This window comes from Bufo gargarizans, chromosome 4 (genome assembly GCF_014858855.1).
Source record: "Bufo gargarizans isolate SCDJY-AF-19 chromosome 4, ASM1485885v1, whole genome shotgun sequence".
NCBI lineage: Eukaryota > Metazoa > Chordata > Amphibia > Anura > Bufonidae > Bufo > Bufo gargarizans.
The window spans coordinates 418,346,039-418,364,180 of record NC_058083.1 but is presented as its reverse complement, the minus strand read 5'-3'; the positions used below and the strand labels follow the sequence as shown (position 1 = coordinate 418,364,180).

The 18,142-nt window shown below is 42.2% G+C and overlaps 1 protein-coding gene across 2 annotated transcripts in view; it reads left to right on the top strand.

Annotated features, from left to right (window-relative positions):
• MERTK (MER proto-oncogene, tyrosine kinase) overlaps positions 1 to 16,440 on the top strand; it is a 110,239-nt gene extending 93,799 nt beyond the window's left edge. For both annotated transcript variants that reach the window (XM_044290337.1, XM_044290335.1), the window contains exons 13-19: positions 618 to 698; positions 2,114 to 2,206; positions 3,668 to 3,786; positions 5,306 to 5,415; positions 7,435 to 7,594; positions 13,398 to 13,534; positions 14,340 to 16,440. In XM_044290337.1, the coding sequence (XP_044146272.1) occupies positions 618 to 698; positions 2,114 to 2,206; positions 3,668 to 3,786; positions 5,306 to 5,415; positions 7,435 to 7,594; positions 13,398 to 13,534; positions 14,340 to 14,826 (1,187 nt within the window). In that variant the 3' untranslated portion in view covers positions 14,827 to 16,440. The remainder of the gene's footprint in view (positions 1 to 617; positions 699 to 2,113; positions 2,207 to 3,667; positions 3,787 to 5,305; positions 5,416 to 7,434; positions 7,595 to 13,397; positions 13,535 to 14,339) is intronic.
• The last annotated feature ends 1,702 nt before the right edge of the window (positions 16,441 to 18,142 follow it).

Sequence of the window (18,142 nt, the reverse complement as noted above, 5' to 3'; positions counted from 1 at the left end):
GGCAGATAAGAACCATATGGCCCATCTAGTCTGCCCAATATACTGAATACTATGAAAAGCCCCTGGCCCTATCTTATATGAAGGATGGCCTTATGCCTATCCCATGCATGCTTGAACTCCTTCACTGTATTTGCCGCTACCACTTCTGCAGGAAGGATATTCCATGCATCCACTACTCTCTCAGTAAAGTTATACTTCCTGATATTACTTTTAAACCTTTGCCCCTCTAATTTAAAACTATGTCCTCTTGTAGCAGTTTTTCTTCTTTTAAATATTCTCTCCTCTTTTAACTTGTTGATTGATTGATTCCCTTTTACGTGGTAACAGATACCATTTTACCTGGTAACAGATACCATTCACAAAACACTGATGGGGTCATTTATCAAACTGGTGAAAAGTAGAACTGGCTTAGTTGCCCATAGCAACCAATCAGATTCCAGCTTTATTTTTTTGCAGACCCATTGAAACGAACGGGTCCACATCCTATCCACAAAAATGCGGATTGGATGTGGACCAAAAATACGGTCGGGAATAGGGCCTTAGGATATCAGTTTAGGCTGCCCTCAGAGCTGGCAACATATTCCCTTTTAATATTTTTTTTTTCTTTGGATACTTAGGTGAATTTGGATCCGTGATGGAGGGAGAACTGCAATATCCTGATGGCACAGCTCAAAAAGTCGCAGTGAAAACCATGAAGTGTAAGGGAACAACTTAGTTTTGCCGCTAAGAATGCAAGTGTCTTGTTTTGTACAAACTGGGGCAAAAAGCTGGAGTAAAATGTGACAAATTTATTAAGAGGCACAGTCTATGTGACAGAAATTCAAATGTATACCAGCTATGAGCTGGTGAAGAGTAGAAGTATAGTTTACACCAGTGTTTGGCATAAATGATAGCGCAGTTGGAGGGTTGGGGCTGGCCTCGCCCCTCTCACTAAACCATTCCCATTTTTTTCACTAACTTTGGAAAAGTGTCAAGAAGCTCAAATATGGCACGCACCATAATTTGAATCTTTTTTACTCCATCTGCCCCGCTGTGCTTTCCAATGTGAACATCAATCATTGGAATCCAAATACCATAGTTTTGTTTAACCATAAAATAATCTAAAATGTAAAAAAAATCTAGAAAAAAATAAATATAATTGTTTCCACTAAAAGAGTATGTTCACAAATAGTGGTTACACTGCAAATTTTCCATCTAGTGTCGCAGAGAATTCACAGCATTTTTCTGTAGAAGCAAAGTTTTAGCAGATCTCATCCAGGGGCTGTGGAAAAACAATCAGTTCAGAAATTGACACATGGTATTCAGGGGCGGACTGGCCATAGACGCCACAGGGAAATTTTCTGGTGGGCTGATGCCTCGAGGTCACCTGATGCCTACTTATGGCCACTATCCAGGTACATAACAATCTGATACTCTCAGCATTAATTCTAGGAGCATCAGGTACTTATGCCCCTGGCCAGTGGCCGCATGCGCTCCTAAATTTACCTGTATCACCGGCCTCAGTATGGTCATAGGCCAGTATTTTATGCTGCTCTGTGGTATCTGGTTTTGCTGGGACGGTATTTTGTGCTGCACTATGGTATTGCTGGCCCCAACTAGTTCTGTTGTCCCTGCCTTTTTGTGACTTGCGTTGCTCCGCCGTCTATCAATTTGGACTTGCCTACAACATGGGGCCACTTTTAGGGCCACTTTAAGTTCCTAGTCCGCCCCTGATGGTATGGATTTTAAACCAAACTGCAATGCGTGTATTCCAAGGACCACTTTTCACATATACTTAATTCCTCCTTTATTTCATAATTTAGAGGTAACATTAAGGCAAACCACATAACCATATAGAAAAAGTTAAACCTGAGTCCATTCCGTTCTGTCAGTTCATTTCTTCTCCAGGACAGCCACGTTAACATGCATTTCATTCCGTGCACTCAGTCAGCGTCCATATCATGAGCCACAGTTCACACGTTGCAGGAGCAGCCTACTGCACTTCACCATGCAACGTTTCAGAGGACATGCTTATGAAAAGAAGCATATGTTTTTAAAGGCATATCGGTTTATACTTATTTGTTAGTTGTAACCTTGTATTGATTTATTAAGTTTTTTTGTTTCCTATCTACAGTGGACAGCTTTTCACAAAGGGAAATAGAAGAATTTCTAAGTGAGGCAGCCTGTATGAAAGACTTCAACCATCCAAATGTGATTAAATTGCTTGGTAAGGTTTACACATGCATTCTTTTGTGATAGGGTTTAGTTACCATGCTGCAACCAGCCCAGGAGGAGTGGAGCGGAGGATAGGAGTGGCAGTGGCACTGGCTGTAACAGTCCTCACACCAATGCTCCCTAGAGCCAGGGCAGTAAAAGAATGGTGCACCCTTTCTTCCCTCAGGGCACACCCTGATGTTGGGGGTCTTGCCTGATGGTACAGTAGTTGGGGTGCCCTTGATGTTGTAGGTTTAGTGGGAAGGAGGTAGCGGGTGCAATGGCCAGTACTCATGCAATGCTGGCCGTAATTTTAAACTGAGGGATACAGGGTTTAAGGTCCAGGTCGTGTCCTGGTGTGAAGGGTGTCTCAACTATGTCCCTCTTACAGCAGTAAAGTCTATAGCTTTCATCAGTAAATACCTCAGAGTCTTACTCCAATGCTCAGCCCTGCAGATTCTAGACCTTCTTGGCTCTTGGCTTTATATATCTGTGTTTCTTGAGCACTGTAGAAGTGGTAAAGTCTTTCTTAATGAAGATAACCCTTTAGAGAAAGTGATTATTTGATGCAGTCTTGTGAGGAGTGGAGCACATGGAATAGCTTCCTTCTCCAACTCTAGACTTTACTAGACAGAGCTATGGGCGGATCTGAGTAGTTAAAGAGCACCTTTCACAGATTATTACAATGTGAACTAAGTATACAGACATGTAGAGCGGCGCCCGGGGATCTCACTGCACTTACTATTATCCCCGGGAGCCGCTCCGTTCTCCTGCTATGCCCTCAGGTATCTCCACTAACTAAGTTATAGTAGGCGGAGATTTCAGTCACTAAGTTATGGTAGGCGGAGTCTGCCCTTGTTCTGCTCTAGCGCTGGCCAATCGCAGCGCAGAGCTCACAGCCTGGGAGGTTATTTTCTCCCAGGCTGTGAGCTCTGCAATGCGATTGGCCAGCGCTACAGAAGAACAAGGGCAGACTCCGCCTACTATAACTTAGTGAGCGGAGTTACCGGAGGGCATAGCAGGAGAACGGAGCGGCGCCCGGGGATAATAAGTGCAGTGAGATCCCCAGGCGCCGCTCTACATGTCTGTATACTTAGTTCACAGTGTAATAATCGGTGAAAGGTCCTCTTTAATCCTGTCTCACCCATGCCAAAGGTTTTCTGGGTACATTACAAGATATAAACACATTAAATAGCATTACAGGACAATACAATTTACCTGGTTCTAGGGTACAGCATAGCATCTGCTACACATACATGCTATAGTATGAGTAGCAATATTAGGGCATGGTTCACTCAGTTTTGTTTGTACATGGCACAAGGTAGTTCCTCCGAGCTGTCTTGTTGGTCACAATTCTGTGAATATATATGTAGTTAGTTTTTTATACATTGTAATGAATTTGAGTTGCATATTTGGACCTAAAAGGATTTTCACTTGTAGGCCTCACCATGCGGCATATCTTCTCCTATTTCAGGTGTCTGTCTGGAAGTGGGCCCTAGAAGAACCCCAAAGCCTATGGTCATATTACCATTCATGAAGTATGGGGATCTGCACAGCTTTCTTCTCTCCTCTAGAATTGGATCTGGACCTCAAGTAAGTTAATGAAATGGAATATGGCTCTATAAATGTGTACCGGTGTGTTCATCAGAAAATAAAATGACACTGTAATGTATTTTCCACCTCTTAAGATGCCCACCTGTCACCAGGAATATTGACTATGGGGAACTGTCTTGTAGGTTGACACTAAACAATAGTAATAGGGGGGATGTATCAAACTGGTGTAAAGGAAAACTGGCGGAGATTCCACCTTTCATTTTCCAAAGGAGCTCAGAAAAATTAAAGATGGAATGTGATTGGCTGCTATGGACATCTAAGCCAGTTTTGATAAATCTACCCAATAATGTCTTAGGTATCAACTTTTTCTATATAATTGGTCACATTTAAGGAGATTGTCGATAGCCAGTATAAGTTTTAAAACTGTTTACAGGGTTTCCTATTATCAGCTACATTGGCTGATTCTGATCACATGGTTTTAGGCCTCATGCACATGGCCGTTGCCCGACCGTGGCCGTATTGCGGGCTGCAATATGCGGGTACTGGCCTGGTGCTTCCCACATTACGGATGCGGACCCATTCACTTGATGCCACAACATACGAATGGTCAGCTAGACTACTGCTTGTCATCTGCCTTTCATTGCTGAACTATCTCCTTATATGATCTGCTTCCAGTTGTTGAAGGTGCTTACACCGTTCACACCCAGCTTCATAAAGGTCATGTATGGGCTGCTTGAAAAGAACCTATTAAAACTTTGTCTGCACTATTCTGAAATTTGCTGATATTGTGTGGGTGAAAATCCCTAAGGGTCTCACTGTCATAGACCCATTAACTCCAGTGACATCATGCAGCAGAGGGCACCGTTTTGGGGAAAAGGCTCTTTATCAAGCATTGCTCTCTACTGGGTGATGTCACTGGAGCTTCAATAAAATAAAGTAGACAAATTCATGTAGAAAGCATAAATGTGTGCTCGAATTTTTGAAAATTGGAAACTGTCATGTTTCCTGACCCAACTGTTTCACTGAGTGCTTGTGTTCTCCATTATCCATCAACTCTGGGGCATCTCTTAGAGCTTTGTGTTGTGCCGCTCTTCTATTATTCCAATTTATGAATAAATTGACAATTGGGTTTTACCATTTCCCGTGCCAAAGCGATGTGTCCCCAAATAGTATGGCACCGTAAGTGTCATTGGACCGTGGGGACACATCTCCAACTGGTAACTCATGTTGTCAATTTATTCTTACATTTCTCAGAGGAATGACTGGAATTTCACAACACAGAGTCATACGAAAGGTTTCTCCTGAATTATTTCATAAAGAATACAAGTGTTTCTTTACCTAGACATGTCAGGAGAAGGAACAAGTCCTCTATAAAGGACAGTGCCAAGTTCTGAAGGTGTCTTCTATCCACAGGATAGGGGGTTACCACCTGATTACTGGGGATCCAAGTGCTGTGGATAAGGGATAACTTTAGTCATGTGATTTATAAACCTTTTCTTCATGGATTTATATATATTTATGGATTCCATTTTTTATTTGTATTTTTTTGCATTTTCAGAATGTACTTCTGCAGACTCTTGTTAAGTTTATGGTTGACATTGCTACTGGAATGGAGTACCTTAGCAATAAAAACTTCTTGCACCGAGACCTGGCTGCAAGGAACTGCATGTAAGTCCAATCCTTCAGTGGATTCTGTCTTTTAGGATTACTAGGATACAGGGGGGATCAAGGATCTCATATAAATGAAATGGACTGTCTTCTGTCAGTGGGCGACTAAAAACTCACACATTTTTTCATGACCTGATCGTCTGATGCATTGAATCAATCAATATATAATGTTTGGTAGCCTGATGCTTTGGCTGTGTTCACATCTGCAATTCTGCATTGTGGCTTTTGTTTGAAAGGGAATGCATAACATATAGTCATATGGGGAAAAATTGCAACCATTGGACCCCATTGACTTACTTTATAATGGAGTCTGTTAGTTTTGCTGAGGTGTCTATAATTTTGATGCGAAAATAGTATGTTTCTCACAAAGCACAATAATTCAGGGCGAATGGAGTCTCTATTGCAGATGTGAACAGAGCCTTCACACACTACATGCAATTGTATCTGCTTCTCGGCTGTAAATAGGACTAGGTTTGTTACAGACGCTGGATAGAAAAAAGAATGTTTTCATTGACAACAATCAAGGTTTTGGGAAGAATGGTCAGTGTGGTTAAGAATTGAAGGGAACCTATCTCCATGAAAATGCTTTAAATTCTGTAGGCAGCATGTTATCGTGCAGGAGGAGCTGAGCAGACTGATATATAGATTTGTGGGAAAAGATTCAGTAAAACTTGTATTTCAATCATTTTAATTTTTCTAATTCTGAGCTTTGACGTCAAGGAGGCGGTCCTATCAGTGACTGACAGCTATCTCTGTATACACAGTCATATGGGGAAGGCTGTCAATTACTGATAGGGCCGACTCCTTGACTTCAAAGCTCAGAATGAACAGGAATTAAAAAAATAAATAACAAGTGTGAGGGTTAGCTTTCTTTCCGGGGTAACGCTTACAGACTTCTTCTCAGACCATGTATTTTTCATATCAAAACTGTGCTTTATTGCGACACAAGCACCAACAAAAACAATACAAAATAAAAGCCTGCCCGTCTGGGCTCTACCTAAACACATTAACTAATGCCCTGACTAAACCACAGGTTTCAATTCATACCAGGCATCAGGCCCGGCTTTCCCAGCCAAACAGTTCTCCAGCCCCCAGGCTGTACAAATACGAGTCCCTTTGGGGGATTGTGGCCCAGCAGTCCTCCCGACTCTGGCCTTGTGACCCTTGTACCGCAGGCGTCACTGCGTCCCCCAAATTACAGGCTGTCATTTAGCCTCATGGTTCCTTAGCCTACCCGGCTGAGACCACTCCAAACCTCTGCAGGTCTCTGGTTGCGGATAACACACTCTCCCAGACTGACACCCTGGGAAGTGCTTTATCCCAGCCTGATTATCGCAGACCTCACCTGCGATCCTCTCTGGACCAAGGGAACACCCGTCCTGGAATGGTGTGGATTGGCAGATCCCACTACCAGTCCTATCCACTAATCCAACTAAAATCCAGCCCACAAAATATCATAAACAACATTGTATCAGCAACCTACATGCTACTGAGACTACTGAACTCGGGATTTTAGCCATCCCACCCAGCTGAGGTATCTGAGTGGGATATACACACCTTCTCGTACTGTACACCTTATCACACAAGTTACACTGAATCTTTTCCCATAAAACTATATATCAATCTGTTTAGCTCCTCCTGCTCTATACTATACTGCCTGTAGCTTAAACACCAAGTTCAACACGACAGGTTCTCTTTAAAGAACAATGCTGTAGATCTATCAAAACTAGTGTAAAGGAAAACTGGCTTAGTTGCCCATAGCAACCAATCAGATTCCAACTTTCATCTTCCTAAGGCGCTCTGAAAAATAAAAGGCGGGATCTGATTGGTTTCTATGGGAAACTCATCCAGTTTCCTTTACACTAGTTTTGATAAATCTACTCCAATGTGTATTAGAAAGTTCCATAATAGACTGGTACATGATATTGGAAAACATGTTTAATGATTTAGCGTTAAACACTAAAATGACGCTGTTTCTAGACTCTAAACTTTTTTTGTTGTTTTTTAAAATTTTCCTAGGTTGAGGGATGACTTGACTGTGTGTGTTGCTGATTTTGGCCTCTCAAAAAAAATATACAGTGGTGATTATTACCGTCAAGGACGTATCGCAAAGATGCCTGTAAAATGGATTGCTGTGGAGAGCCTCGCTGATCGTATCTACACTGTGAAAAGTGATGTGGTAAGATATAGAATAGTATAACCAACGGTGCCTTCACATGTGGCGTAAAAATCTGCCAGAAAATACGCAGGTGCGGATTTGGGTGTGAATTTTGGTGGATTCAAATGCAGATATCTTTGTGGATTTTGAGGCAGATTTCTATGTAGATTACATCCTTTATTTGAAATAAACAGAGATATCAGAATGTTAATCCGCAGCAGAACACAGGGCAGGGACTGACACATTTCAGCGCCGTACAAGAGAAGCCTTTATTCTTCATGTGTACCCTAGACTGCACACATCATTATGTAGCACATGCAAAATAACTTATTTTTGCTTAATCCCTGAAGGGCGCAGCTATTTTGGGCCTTGAGGACATAGTTTCTTTTTTTCCATCCTTTTATGAGAGCAATAACTTTTTTTTTCTGTCGCTGTACTGTAGCTCTATGAGGGCTTGTTTTCTGCAGGTCAACTTTTTTATGGCACAATTTTGAAAAACCTACTGTATAATGTGTTAAAAATGCTATTACTTTTTGATGGTGTAATGGAAAAGACTGCAATTCTGCAATTGTTTTTTATGGCGTTCAAAGTGTCCACCAAAGTGTTGGTTGGTGCACATCCTTTATGACTTCTTTCTGCCATGGGGTCAAATATATTCAAAAAGATGGGACGGCACTCACTAGTTCTATTTCCTGAACACGATTATGAGGGCGGCCATCTTGCCTGAGCTGTTCTCATAAAAAAAAATGGCTTTACTGGAACCATTGACTTCTATGGGAGAGTTTTCTATGCATGCTAGTCACATTTCTAGTACGCATTCTAGGGGTACAAGAAAAAAATAGATAAGCTTTGACAATCAACTTTTGTGAATGGTGGATCCTGTCTTACCTACACACAGAGGTGATTGTCACGGAAGATGTACAGGAAACAAGACAATGCAAAATGAATATAAGACTTACTGGATCCAAAACTAAGGAACAAAAGGGAGACCCCTGCATAAGACCTGGCACTCTCCCTGACTGCTCAGCCTATGCGAACACCCCAATGGTGGATGATCGCATATCCTTGTACCTCGACTATATAACACCTGAACACCCTACAATAGTGAGGGGACACGACCACCGGCTCCCTACACTAGACACGGAGGGAGTCAGGGTCACCTGGGATCCAGCAAACATAAAATCACAAATGAATGTACAACACTTATCTTGTAGAAGACTGGGAAATAGGATCAGCATTCACACACACTCCAGGAAGTTGTATAAACTGCACACTAATGCATTATGGGGAGGAATTTAAAGGGATGCAATCAGTCCAACTACAAGACAGCTGAGAGAGGCAAACGAGATGAGGAACTAAAAACCAAAACAAAGAAAGCTCCAGGAGGTGGTTCTGAAAGGCATCTGTCAGAGCTTCTCAGATGTCTGGTTGTGACAGTGATATAATTACCGGCAGGATTAGAATGACAGCAAAGCAGGTACTGTAACTGCAGTAAAATGATCTGTACAGACCAAAAAGTCTATTATTAGGCTTACTGGCCAGTGTGAAAACAGCAGGCTATTATGTTTTATATATATATATATATATATATATATATATATATTGACATGGAAAAATAACATCATAAAAAATTCTTAAAAAATATGTTAAACATAAAAGCATGATTTCAACGATAGGTTATTTTCTGATGACACAATTCCTTTAAGAAGCACTCTCTTGTGATCATTGGCAGCCCCATCGCCTGTAGGTAGAGACAGACACGGACAGTGAGCCCTAACCTAGAACCCAGCCCGCTTTCCCTAACTACTGTACTTGCTGTAATATGCAAAAATAATCATGGAGCCCAGTTATGGGTCTTCAACACAGTAAAAGCCAGATATCCCTCCAGGGAAGGAAAACCAAGCAAAGGGGTTTCCCTGTTTTAGAGATCACCATATCCACCATATTAAGTGGCACCTATGTCAAGATCCAGCTCTGTTACAAGCCTTAATGATGTGACAGTGGAAAAAACCCTAAGCCATTTATCCATCCACAGACAGCTGTTTTGGGGTGTTGCCCCCTCATCAGTGTTGAGTCGGATTTTGTCTTGAAGACCCAAAACTAGGGCTCCACAGTTATTTTACATATTACTGTTTTCTACGGAGCTTTGCACTTTGGATTGCTGTGTTGAGACTCTTAAATGAGGCTTCACAGTATTTTTTGTAGCTGGTCTCCCCAAGATCAGCTATTATTTTATTTTACTACTTGCAGTTCAAGCCCCAGGTAGCAAGACCGCAACTGGTGGACAGTCTCTATGCTACTAAGGTGCAGAGACAGGAAAACACCTAGACACAAATGACACAAAGACAGGATCATACGTAAATGGGTCAGAACCAGGAGGACAACGCAGTACAGAAACAAGAGACAGAGTGGTCAAAAGATGAGCCAAGATCAGAACCAGACAGGATGCACAGTACAAATCATGAGAGATAGTGTGGTCAAAGGATGAGATGAGGTAAAAAAACGTGAGCAATCCAAATCACCACAGGAAGAAGAACCAGGAACCTAGCTAGTGAGCTCAAACAAGACTATCACTGGCACTGGTGTATGGCCAGGAAGGGGTTTAAATAGAGCACCGAATCCTTGGATCAGCACCTGATAGGCGCTCCATTAGTCAGAACACTAACATACAGGAATAGAGCAGCTGAACAATCAACCCACTACCAATGTCCTCCAGCACACGCCTGCTGCAGGGAGAAACAGAACATTGCATCCTGTTGCTAAGGAAAATGGCTCAGCAGCACGTGTCTCCTGATGCGGCCGCGCCGAGGATCGTGCCGCTGGAGCTCGGACAGGTAATTTTATGACACAGACCTGGCACTTATCACAAGTTACTCATCAATACTTAGTATGGAACCCCTTTAAATACATAAATAGTAGAAAACAATGTAAGTGTGGATGACTAGGTAAATATTCTCTCAATACTTCTAGAGAACAGAGTGACACATGATAGACCCCTCCAATTAATTAATTCGACATCAGGCCACCGACATCAATCCACGATTAAGGCTTCATTCAGACATCCGCACTTTTGGCACGGATCCGTTCCGCAATTATGCGGAAAGGGTGCGGCCCCATTCATTTTCAACGGGGATGGAAAAGATGCGGAGAGCACACAGAGTGCTGTCCGCATCCTCACTTCTGTTCTGCGGCTCTGCAAAAAAATAGAGCATGTCCTATTCTTGTCCGCAGTTGCGGACAAGAATAGGTATTCTCTATATAGTGCTGGCGGTGTGTGATGCCCGTGTTTTGTAGACCGCAAAACAATACGGACGTCTGAATGGACCCTAAGGCCTCTTTCACACGGGCGTCGCGTGTGAGGGCCGGATAGGATGCGGGTGCATTGTGGGAAAATCGTGCGATTTTGCCTGCGGGTAGGGTGAGTTTTGTATGTGTTTGTGTGCGTTATTCAGTTTTTCCCGCGTGAGTGCAATGCATTTTTCACTTGCGTGAGAAAAAACTGAATGTGGTACCCAGACCCAAACCCAGACTTCATCACTAAAGTTTGGGTTTGGGTTAGGTATTCTGTAGATTTTAATATTTTCCCTTATAATATGGTTATAAGGGAAAATAATAGCATTCTTAATACAGAATGCTAAGTAAATTAGGGATGGAGGGGTTAAAAAAAAATAATTAACTCACCTTATTCACTTGTTCACGCAGCCCGGCTTGTCTTCTTTGAGGACCTGGGAGAAAAGGACCTTTGGTGACGTCACTGCGCTCATCACATAGTGATGGACCATGTGATCAGCGCAGTGACGTCACCAAAGGTCCTTTTCTCCCAGGTCCTCAAAGAAGAAGAAAGAAGACAAGCCGGGCTGCGCGAACAAGTGGATAAGGTGAGTTTAATATATACTTTTTTTAAACCCCTCCATCCCTAATTTACTTAGCATTCTGTATTAAGAATGCTATTATTTTCCCTTATAACCATGGTATAAAGGAAAATAATAAAGTTCGGGTCCCCATCCAGATCGTCACCTAGCAACCATGCGTGAAAATTGCACCGCATCCGCACTTGCTTGCGGATGCTTTCGATTTTCACGCAGCCCCATCCACTTATATAGGGCCTGCGTTGCGTAAAAAACGCACAATATAGAGCATGCTGCGATTTTCACGCAATGCACAAGTGATGCGTGAAAATCACCACTCATGTGCACAGCCCCATTGAAATGAATGGGTCCGGATTCAGTGCAGGTGCAATGCGGAAAACACGCCTGTGTGAAAGGGGCCTAAGGGTGGGTTCACATCACGTTTTTCATCTACGTTTAGCATGTACATTAGGGAACCTCCAGGCGCACGTGCTAAACGTGTCCATAGGGTTTCATTAGTCAGACTGAGGACAAAAGAGTATCCTTTTGCCTGCTGTCTGGCTGGTATATGTCAGTATACCGCCAAACACAGCATGGAATAGCGTAGCAGACTGCACTATTCCATGCTGTAGTGTCCTGTAAAAAAAGGATCCATTTAACGGAGGCCGTAATAGCCTATTGGTGATGCATGCCTCTGTATGGCATCCGTCACTGGCCTCCGTTAAACGGATGCCTCAGAGAGATCCTGTCACATCACTGCTCATATATTCACAGTTGTCAAAGGACCTCCCGTTAGCTCTGAGGCTACCATCCCTTGGGGCACTGCTGCACTTGTTGAGTGTGGCCCTAGGGCTGCTATTGTTGCCTCTTCATGGGAACCCAGTCAACCCCTGGCATTGGTATTCTGAGGAGTTTGGGCACAGGACGTCTGAGAAGCCCACAGATACAAACACATTAGACAAGCAAGAAGCAGCAGCCACCAGCCAGGTGTATCATTCATGTGAGTCCAGGAACATAGAAGATAGAGCTAAGGGAGCTGAGGCTACAAATATGTGAATGGTGCAGGAGGGCACAGGACAGCTTTAAAGAATGGGTGTGTAGCCAGTGTTGGCATATAGCCAGCTTTCAGGACGTTGTGTACAATGTCTTGATGCCAGGCTTCTAACTGGTCCAGAACCATGGAAAGCTTGCAGGACCCTTCTCAGGGTCTCTTGGAACCTGGTCAGAAAAGGCTGATATAAAGGAACTACATAACCAGAAACAACCTCATAAAAAATGTATACCCTGACTTACAGAATGTATCCAATAATAACCAACATAGTTAGACTGTGTTTACTCCACATAATGTATAGATCTGGGAAAACTCCAGACATTTACACTGGAGATGCTCATAGCGTATGGGCCTACATATGGGTAGTATGTGTCATGTCCTTTTTTTTGTCCTAGTGTATTGAAATGTTGAATACTAAGGTCTAGCAAAAATGTATACGATGCATGTATACATTTGTTTTTTACAATTGGAAGTACTGGATGATGTATGCAATGTTATGGCCTATCACTAGCAGATGATTTTTTTTTTTCTTTCACCTATGTGTAAATGAAAGTATCATAATATCCACACTCAATTTTTCCTAATTACAAAATCTGGTATTTCACTTTGCCAAAATTAAATTAAATTCTATGCGTATTCAGCGTACTGGATGCGCTAATGTTGATGCAATCTTTGTATAGACCAATAATGTCAGACTTCACAATGTTATTAAGAGGAGACAGAACTTCTTGTTTGGGTCTATGCATGGACCTCATTGTCCTCTTACATAATCTGCTGTTACAAACCCTTCTTATAACTTGTTGTTCCCATTATCATCTTTCCACTAAACATGAGTGGGATACTGGTATTTAACCTTTCGGTGTGAAAGGATTTATTGATTTTTTTATGGAAACATTGCCCTTATCCTTCTGTTTGTTATTTACAGTGGGCGTTTGGGATCACAATGTGGGAAATTGCAACCAGAGGGATGACGCCATATCCAGGGGTCCAGAACCATGAAATCTATGACTATTTACTTGAGGGCCACAGGCTGAAGCAACCAGCAGACTGTTTGGATGAATTGTGAGTAATGAGATTTATAAATTACAAGAAAACAAGAAGCAATCACTGTATGTGTATATATATATATATATATATATATATATATTTTACAATCATATACAGTATTTTGTAATAGTTGGTTCAGGTGATATAATAAAAAATCTAAACACGTAAAAATGAATAAAAGGAAAAACACAGTTTTAAAGCTGTTGAAGCTGGGCACATGACCGCTCCCCCACATCAGGATGTTGATGTCAGTACACCAGGGAGAAGAAAAGCGGGGGAGTGATAGAGACTGAACCCAGCGGTGGGGACCAGGTAAGTATGATCACCACTGTGGGTTGGCCACTTTGTTAGGTCTGATATAATGTTAGACAACCCCTTTAAAGGGTTTGTCCAGGATTTTTCCCCCCCTCCTCCTTGCAGTACCTGTGAATAAATCTATGATTGACTGCTCTCTGCCATTCCATAGCTCTCAGCTGTTTTCAGTGGACTTCCGGTCCCTGTCTGTCGACTTCAGCATGAATGGTTCATATGCGCCGCTGCAGTCAATGTCTGGTCTCAGCAATGATGTGTCCCCAAGCAGCATGTGACCAAGCAGAAATTTATAAATCACGTGCTTCACTTTTTCTGAATAGAAGTTGAGCAAAGTGGGTGAGGTGGAGCGCATTTTTATTTATTTATTAAATAATTCCTCCACAAATCGTAAATTCATCAGAAATCTCATGGGGAGTTGAATCCTAAGTTTTTCTATGATATCTGTCTATACCCATGGTTGTGTTCATATGCATTGATGTCTACATGCTTCCTCTTACTTCTCCTCTAGGTATGAATTGATGTATCTCTGCTGGAGAGCTGATCCAGCTGATCGACCAACATTCACAGAACTGAAACTTCAGCTGGAGAAGTTTCTTCAAGATCTGCCTCCCACAGTGAACAAAGAAGATGTTATTTATATTAACACAAGCTTACCTGAGGACAGTGACCTTCTCACACAAGATCCAGAGATAAGTGACATACCCATGGATGTGGAGTCCAAGTATGTACAGATCACTCCCTCCTGGTCGGACACAACTATGGTCACTGTGGAGGTCCATGACAGTAATTGTGATAAAGAAAGGTATATCATGGAGGGTGCATCTGAAGAATTGGCTGGTGAATCGGAACAAGCCTGTGCTCCACTGCTACATGACAGTATGCCACGTAACAGAGTGCTATGGTGTGAAAGCAATACTCTTCTGGATGGCAAGTCATTGACTGAAGAACTTCTCTATGCTGATGACTCAGCAGAGGACTCTGTAATTGCAGTATAGAGGGTCAAACCAATTTCATACATGTTCTTCCAAATTAGACATGAAGAAAGTTGCTTTGACATGCAGAACCAGGACTGCCTTTATTTGGAAAACTTGGAAAATCATTATTTGACATTGAATCAGTGTAAATATCATTCAGTATTGTGTACATAAACAGATGAATGTATAGAGTTCTATAGATGCAACATGGTGTAAATATTCAGCATGTAAATATGATTTGAACAGCTCTACTGGGATTCTGAATTGTGCCTTAGCCCTAGTTGGGATTGTGTTTTAAAAGACACCCACTGAAAAACCTTTCTACCGCCCCATCTTATATTAAATATGTTTTATGAGATTCTGATGGCCTGTTCTTAGGATAAGCCGTGAACATGTGATCTTTGGGGATCATGTTCTGGACCCCAACAGTAGCCAGAATTAAAGGGGTTGTCTCACCTCAGCAAATGGCATTTATCATGTAGAGAAAGTTAATACAAGGCACTAATGTATTGTGATTGTCCATATTGTCTCCTTTGCTGGCTGGATTCATATTTCCATCACATTATACACGGCTCGTTTCCAGAGGTTAAGGTCACTGCTGCAGTGCAGATACAAGGTTGGATGCAATGAGAGCTGCTGTGCACTTGTGCCTATATGCAGCCCCACAGTCCTGGCCACCAGAGGCCGGCGTGTTTTCCTATAGTGTGCAAGCCCTGGATATGAGCAGTGTATAATGGGATGGAAAAATGAATCCAGCCAGCAAAGGAGGCAATATGGGCAATAACAATACATTAGTAAGTGTCTTGTATTAACTTTATCTACATGATAAAGGCCAGTTGATGAAGTGAGACAACTCCTTAAGGTGCTCAAAGCAGGACTTTCACTGCAGTACTTACGGTACATGCACATCCATGCCGTTTTGTCTTGTTCTGAAGTTTAGTGCGGTTAACTTGAATGAGCTGTACCAGAGACAGACTCACGCAGATGGATGGTAATTAGTGTTAAGCGATGCTTCATCCAAAGTCACTTCATTCAAAATTTTGGAATAATACTGTACGGAGATCCGTCTCTGTACAATATTAGAATGTATGGGCTCTGATGAGCCGAAGTACGTTATTCGCGAAGTCGTGTGTGACTTCGTTGAATAACTTTGGTAGTTGATTTTTTAAGTGGAAAACCACTTGAAACCGAACTCAGCTTCGGGTCCGAGGTACTAGTCGTAAACGAAGCAGAGTTCGGCTTCAAGTTTTAAAGTGGTTTACCACTTTACAAATCAACTCCCTAAGTTAGTCAACAAAGTAACGCGCAAATAACTTCAGCTCATAGGAGCCTATACATTCTAATACAGTATTATTCTGAAGTCTTGATCGAAGCGACTTTGGATTTAGCATCCGACGCTCGCTTCGCTCAACACTAATGGTAATGTATCAGATCCTGCATTGAAGAGCCAGTCTCCTGCTGACCAAAGGTTATCCTGGAGGTTGATCCTGCACAGATCACACTTTGAGTGTCTATCCTAAGGACAGGCCATTAATATAAAATCTCAGTATGGCCTCATGCACACGACCGTTTTGTGGTTCGCAAATTGCGGATCCGCAAAACACGGATGGCGTCCATTCCACAATTTGCGGAACGGCATGGACAGCCATTGATATAACTGCCTATTGTTGTCCGCAAAATGGACAAGAATAGGACAGGTTATATTTTTTTTACGGAGCAGCAGATGTGCTGTCCGCATCTTTTGCGGCCCCATTGAAGTGAATAGGTCCGCTTCCGAGCCGCAAAAATTGCGGCTTGGATGTGGACCAAAACAACTGTCGTGTGCATGAGGCCTAAGCCTTTTAAATGTAGAGAGAATTATCTCCTGCTTTTGAGGTGTTTCATTTAGGACTTGTAAGCCCCTTTAAATGAAAGTTGTTGTTATGGTAATCGGCTTGATGGAGAATATAAATCACTTTTATACAACACTTAGGCCCCTTGCACGCGCGCGTGATGGATTAGGTCCGGGTGCTTTCAGTGAAACTGGCACTATTTTGCAAGCAAGTTCAGTCAGTTTTTTCTGCAATTGTGTTCAGTTTTTTCCGCGCGAGTACAATGTGTTTTAATGAGTTTTTCACACACGTGATAAAAAAAACCTGAAGGTTTACAAACAACATCTCTTAGCAACCATCTATATTAAAAAACACAGAATATAGAGTAATAAAGCGTATGACCTGGGCTGCAATACCAAGCCAGCCGCCATACAACTTATGATGATGTCCTTATTATGTTATACGGAGGCTGCAGCGTTCACTGGAGCATCGAGACCTCTTCAAAAAGATGATTGTAGGGGTGCCAGGTATCGGACCCTTACCAATCAGATATTGATTACCTGTCCTGAGCATAGGCCATCAATTATGAACTTCCGGAAAAACCTGCTGAAAAGAGTTTTACAGTTTAATGTAAATAAAGCCTCTTCACTTTATAATGAAAAAAGTTATCCTGCTTTTTACTTTGTCTTTCAGTTCCTTTCACTGCTTGATAAATGATTCAGTCATCGGGGTTTCTTTTGCATGGATAGAAGCATCCATATACTAGAAAATTAAAAGTTAGAACAGCAGCCTTATTTTTTATTAGTTTGTTCATTTTTACGAACAGATATTGTCATTGTTTTATTCTGTCATGGCGGCCATTTTTGCAAAAGTGAAGAGAAAAAAGGGAAAATGCAACCAATATTGGTTGTTAGTCACCTTCACATTATCTAATCTTTCATTTGTCACTGGTATTGCCTGAACATGCCAACAAAAAGAACAATTAAATGCAATCAGGTTTTTAGTGATATAAACAATGGCCCAGATTCAGGTAGATTTGCCCATTACTTACACCTGAGCCGCTCAGCTGAATTTCTCTGCGCTGGAGCAATTTTGCCAAATTGCCACCTGATTCAGGAATCGTTTGTTCATTTAATTTGCTCCTGTTTAAGGCAAAGCTGAGGGCGCAAGGCCGTGCAAGTCAAAGTGGGTGTGCCCCTATGTAAATGAGGAATTTTCGGCTCAGCAGAGGTTTGCTAGCATAATTTCAGGGCAAATCCTGCTCAGCTGCTTGCACTGAGCAAATAAATAGGAGCAGACTTGCGCAGGTTCTTTGCTGAATTTCATCCTGCTTTTTCCTACCCCCCCCTGAGCAAGGAAATTCAGCCCTTTTGCAAGACATGGCACCTCCCAAAGGGACCAAAATAAGGAAGGCCAACTTTGTGGCTGCAGAGATGGACATCCTGATTGCTGCACTCCAGCAGCATAAGGAAGTCCTATATGGTGCCCAGCGGGCAAACACCACCATTGCCCAAAGGAGGGCTATA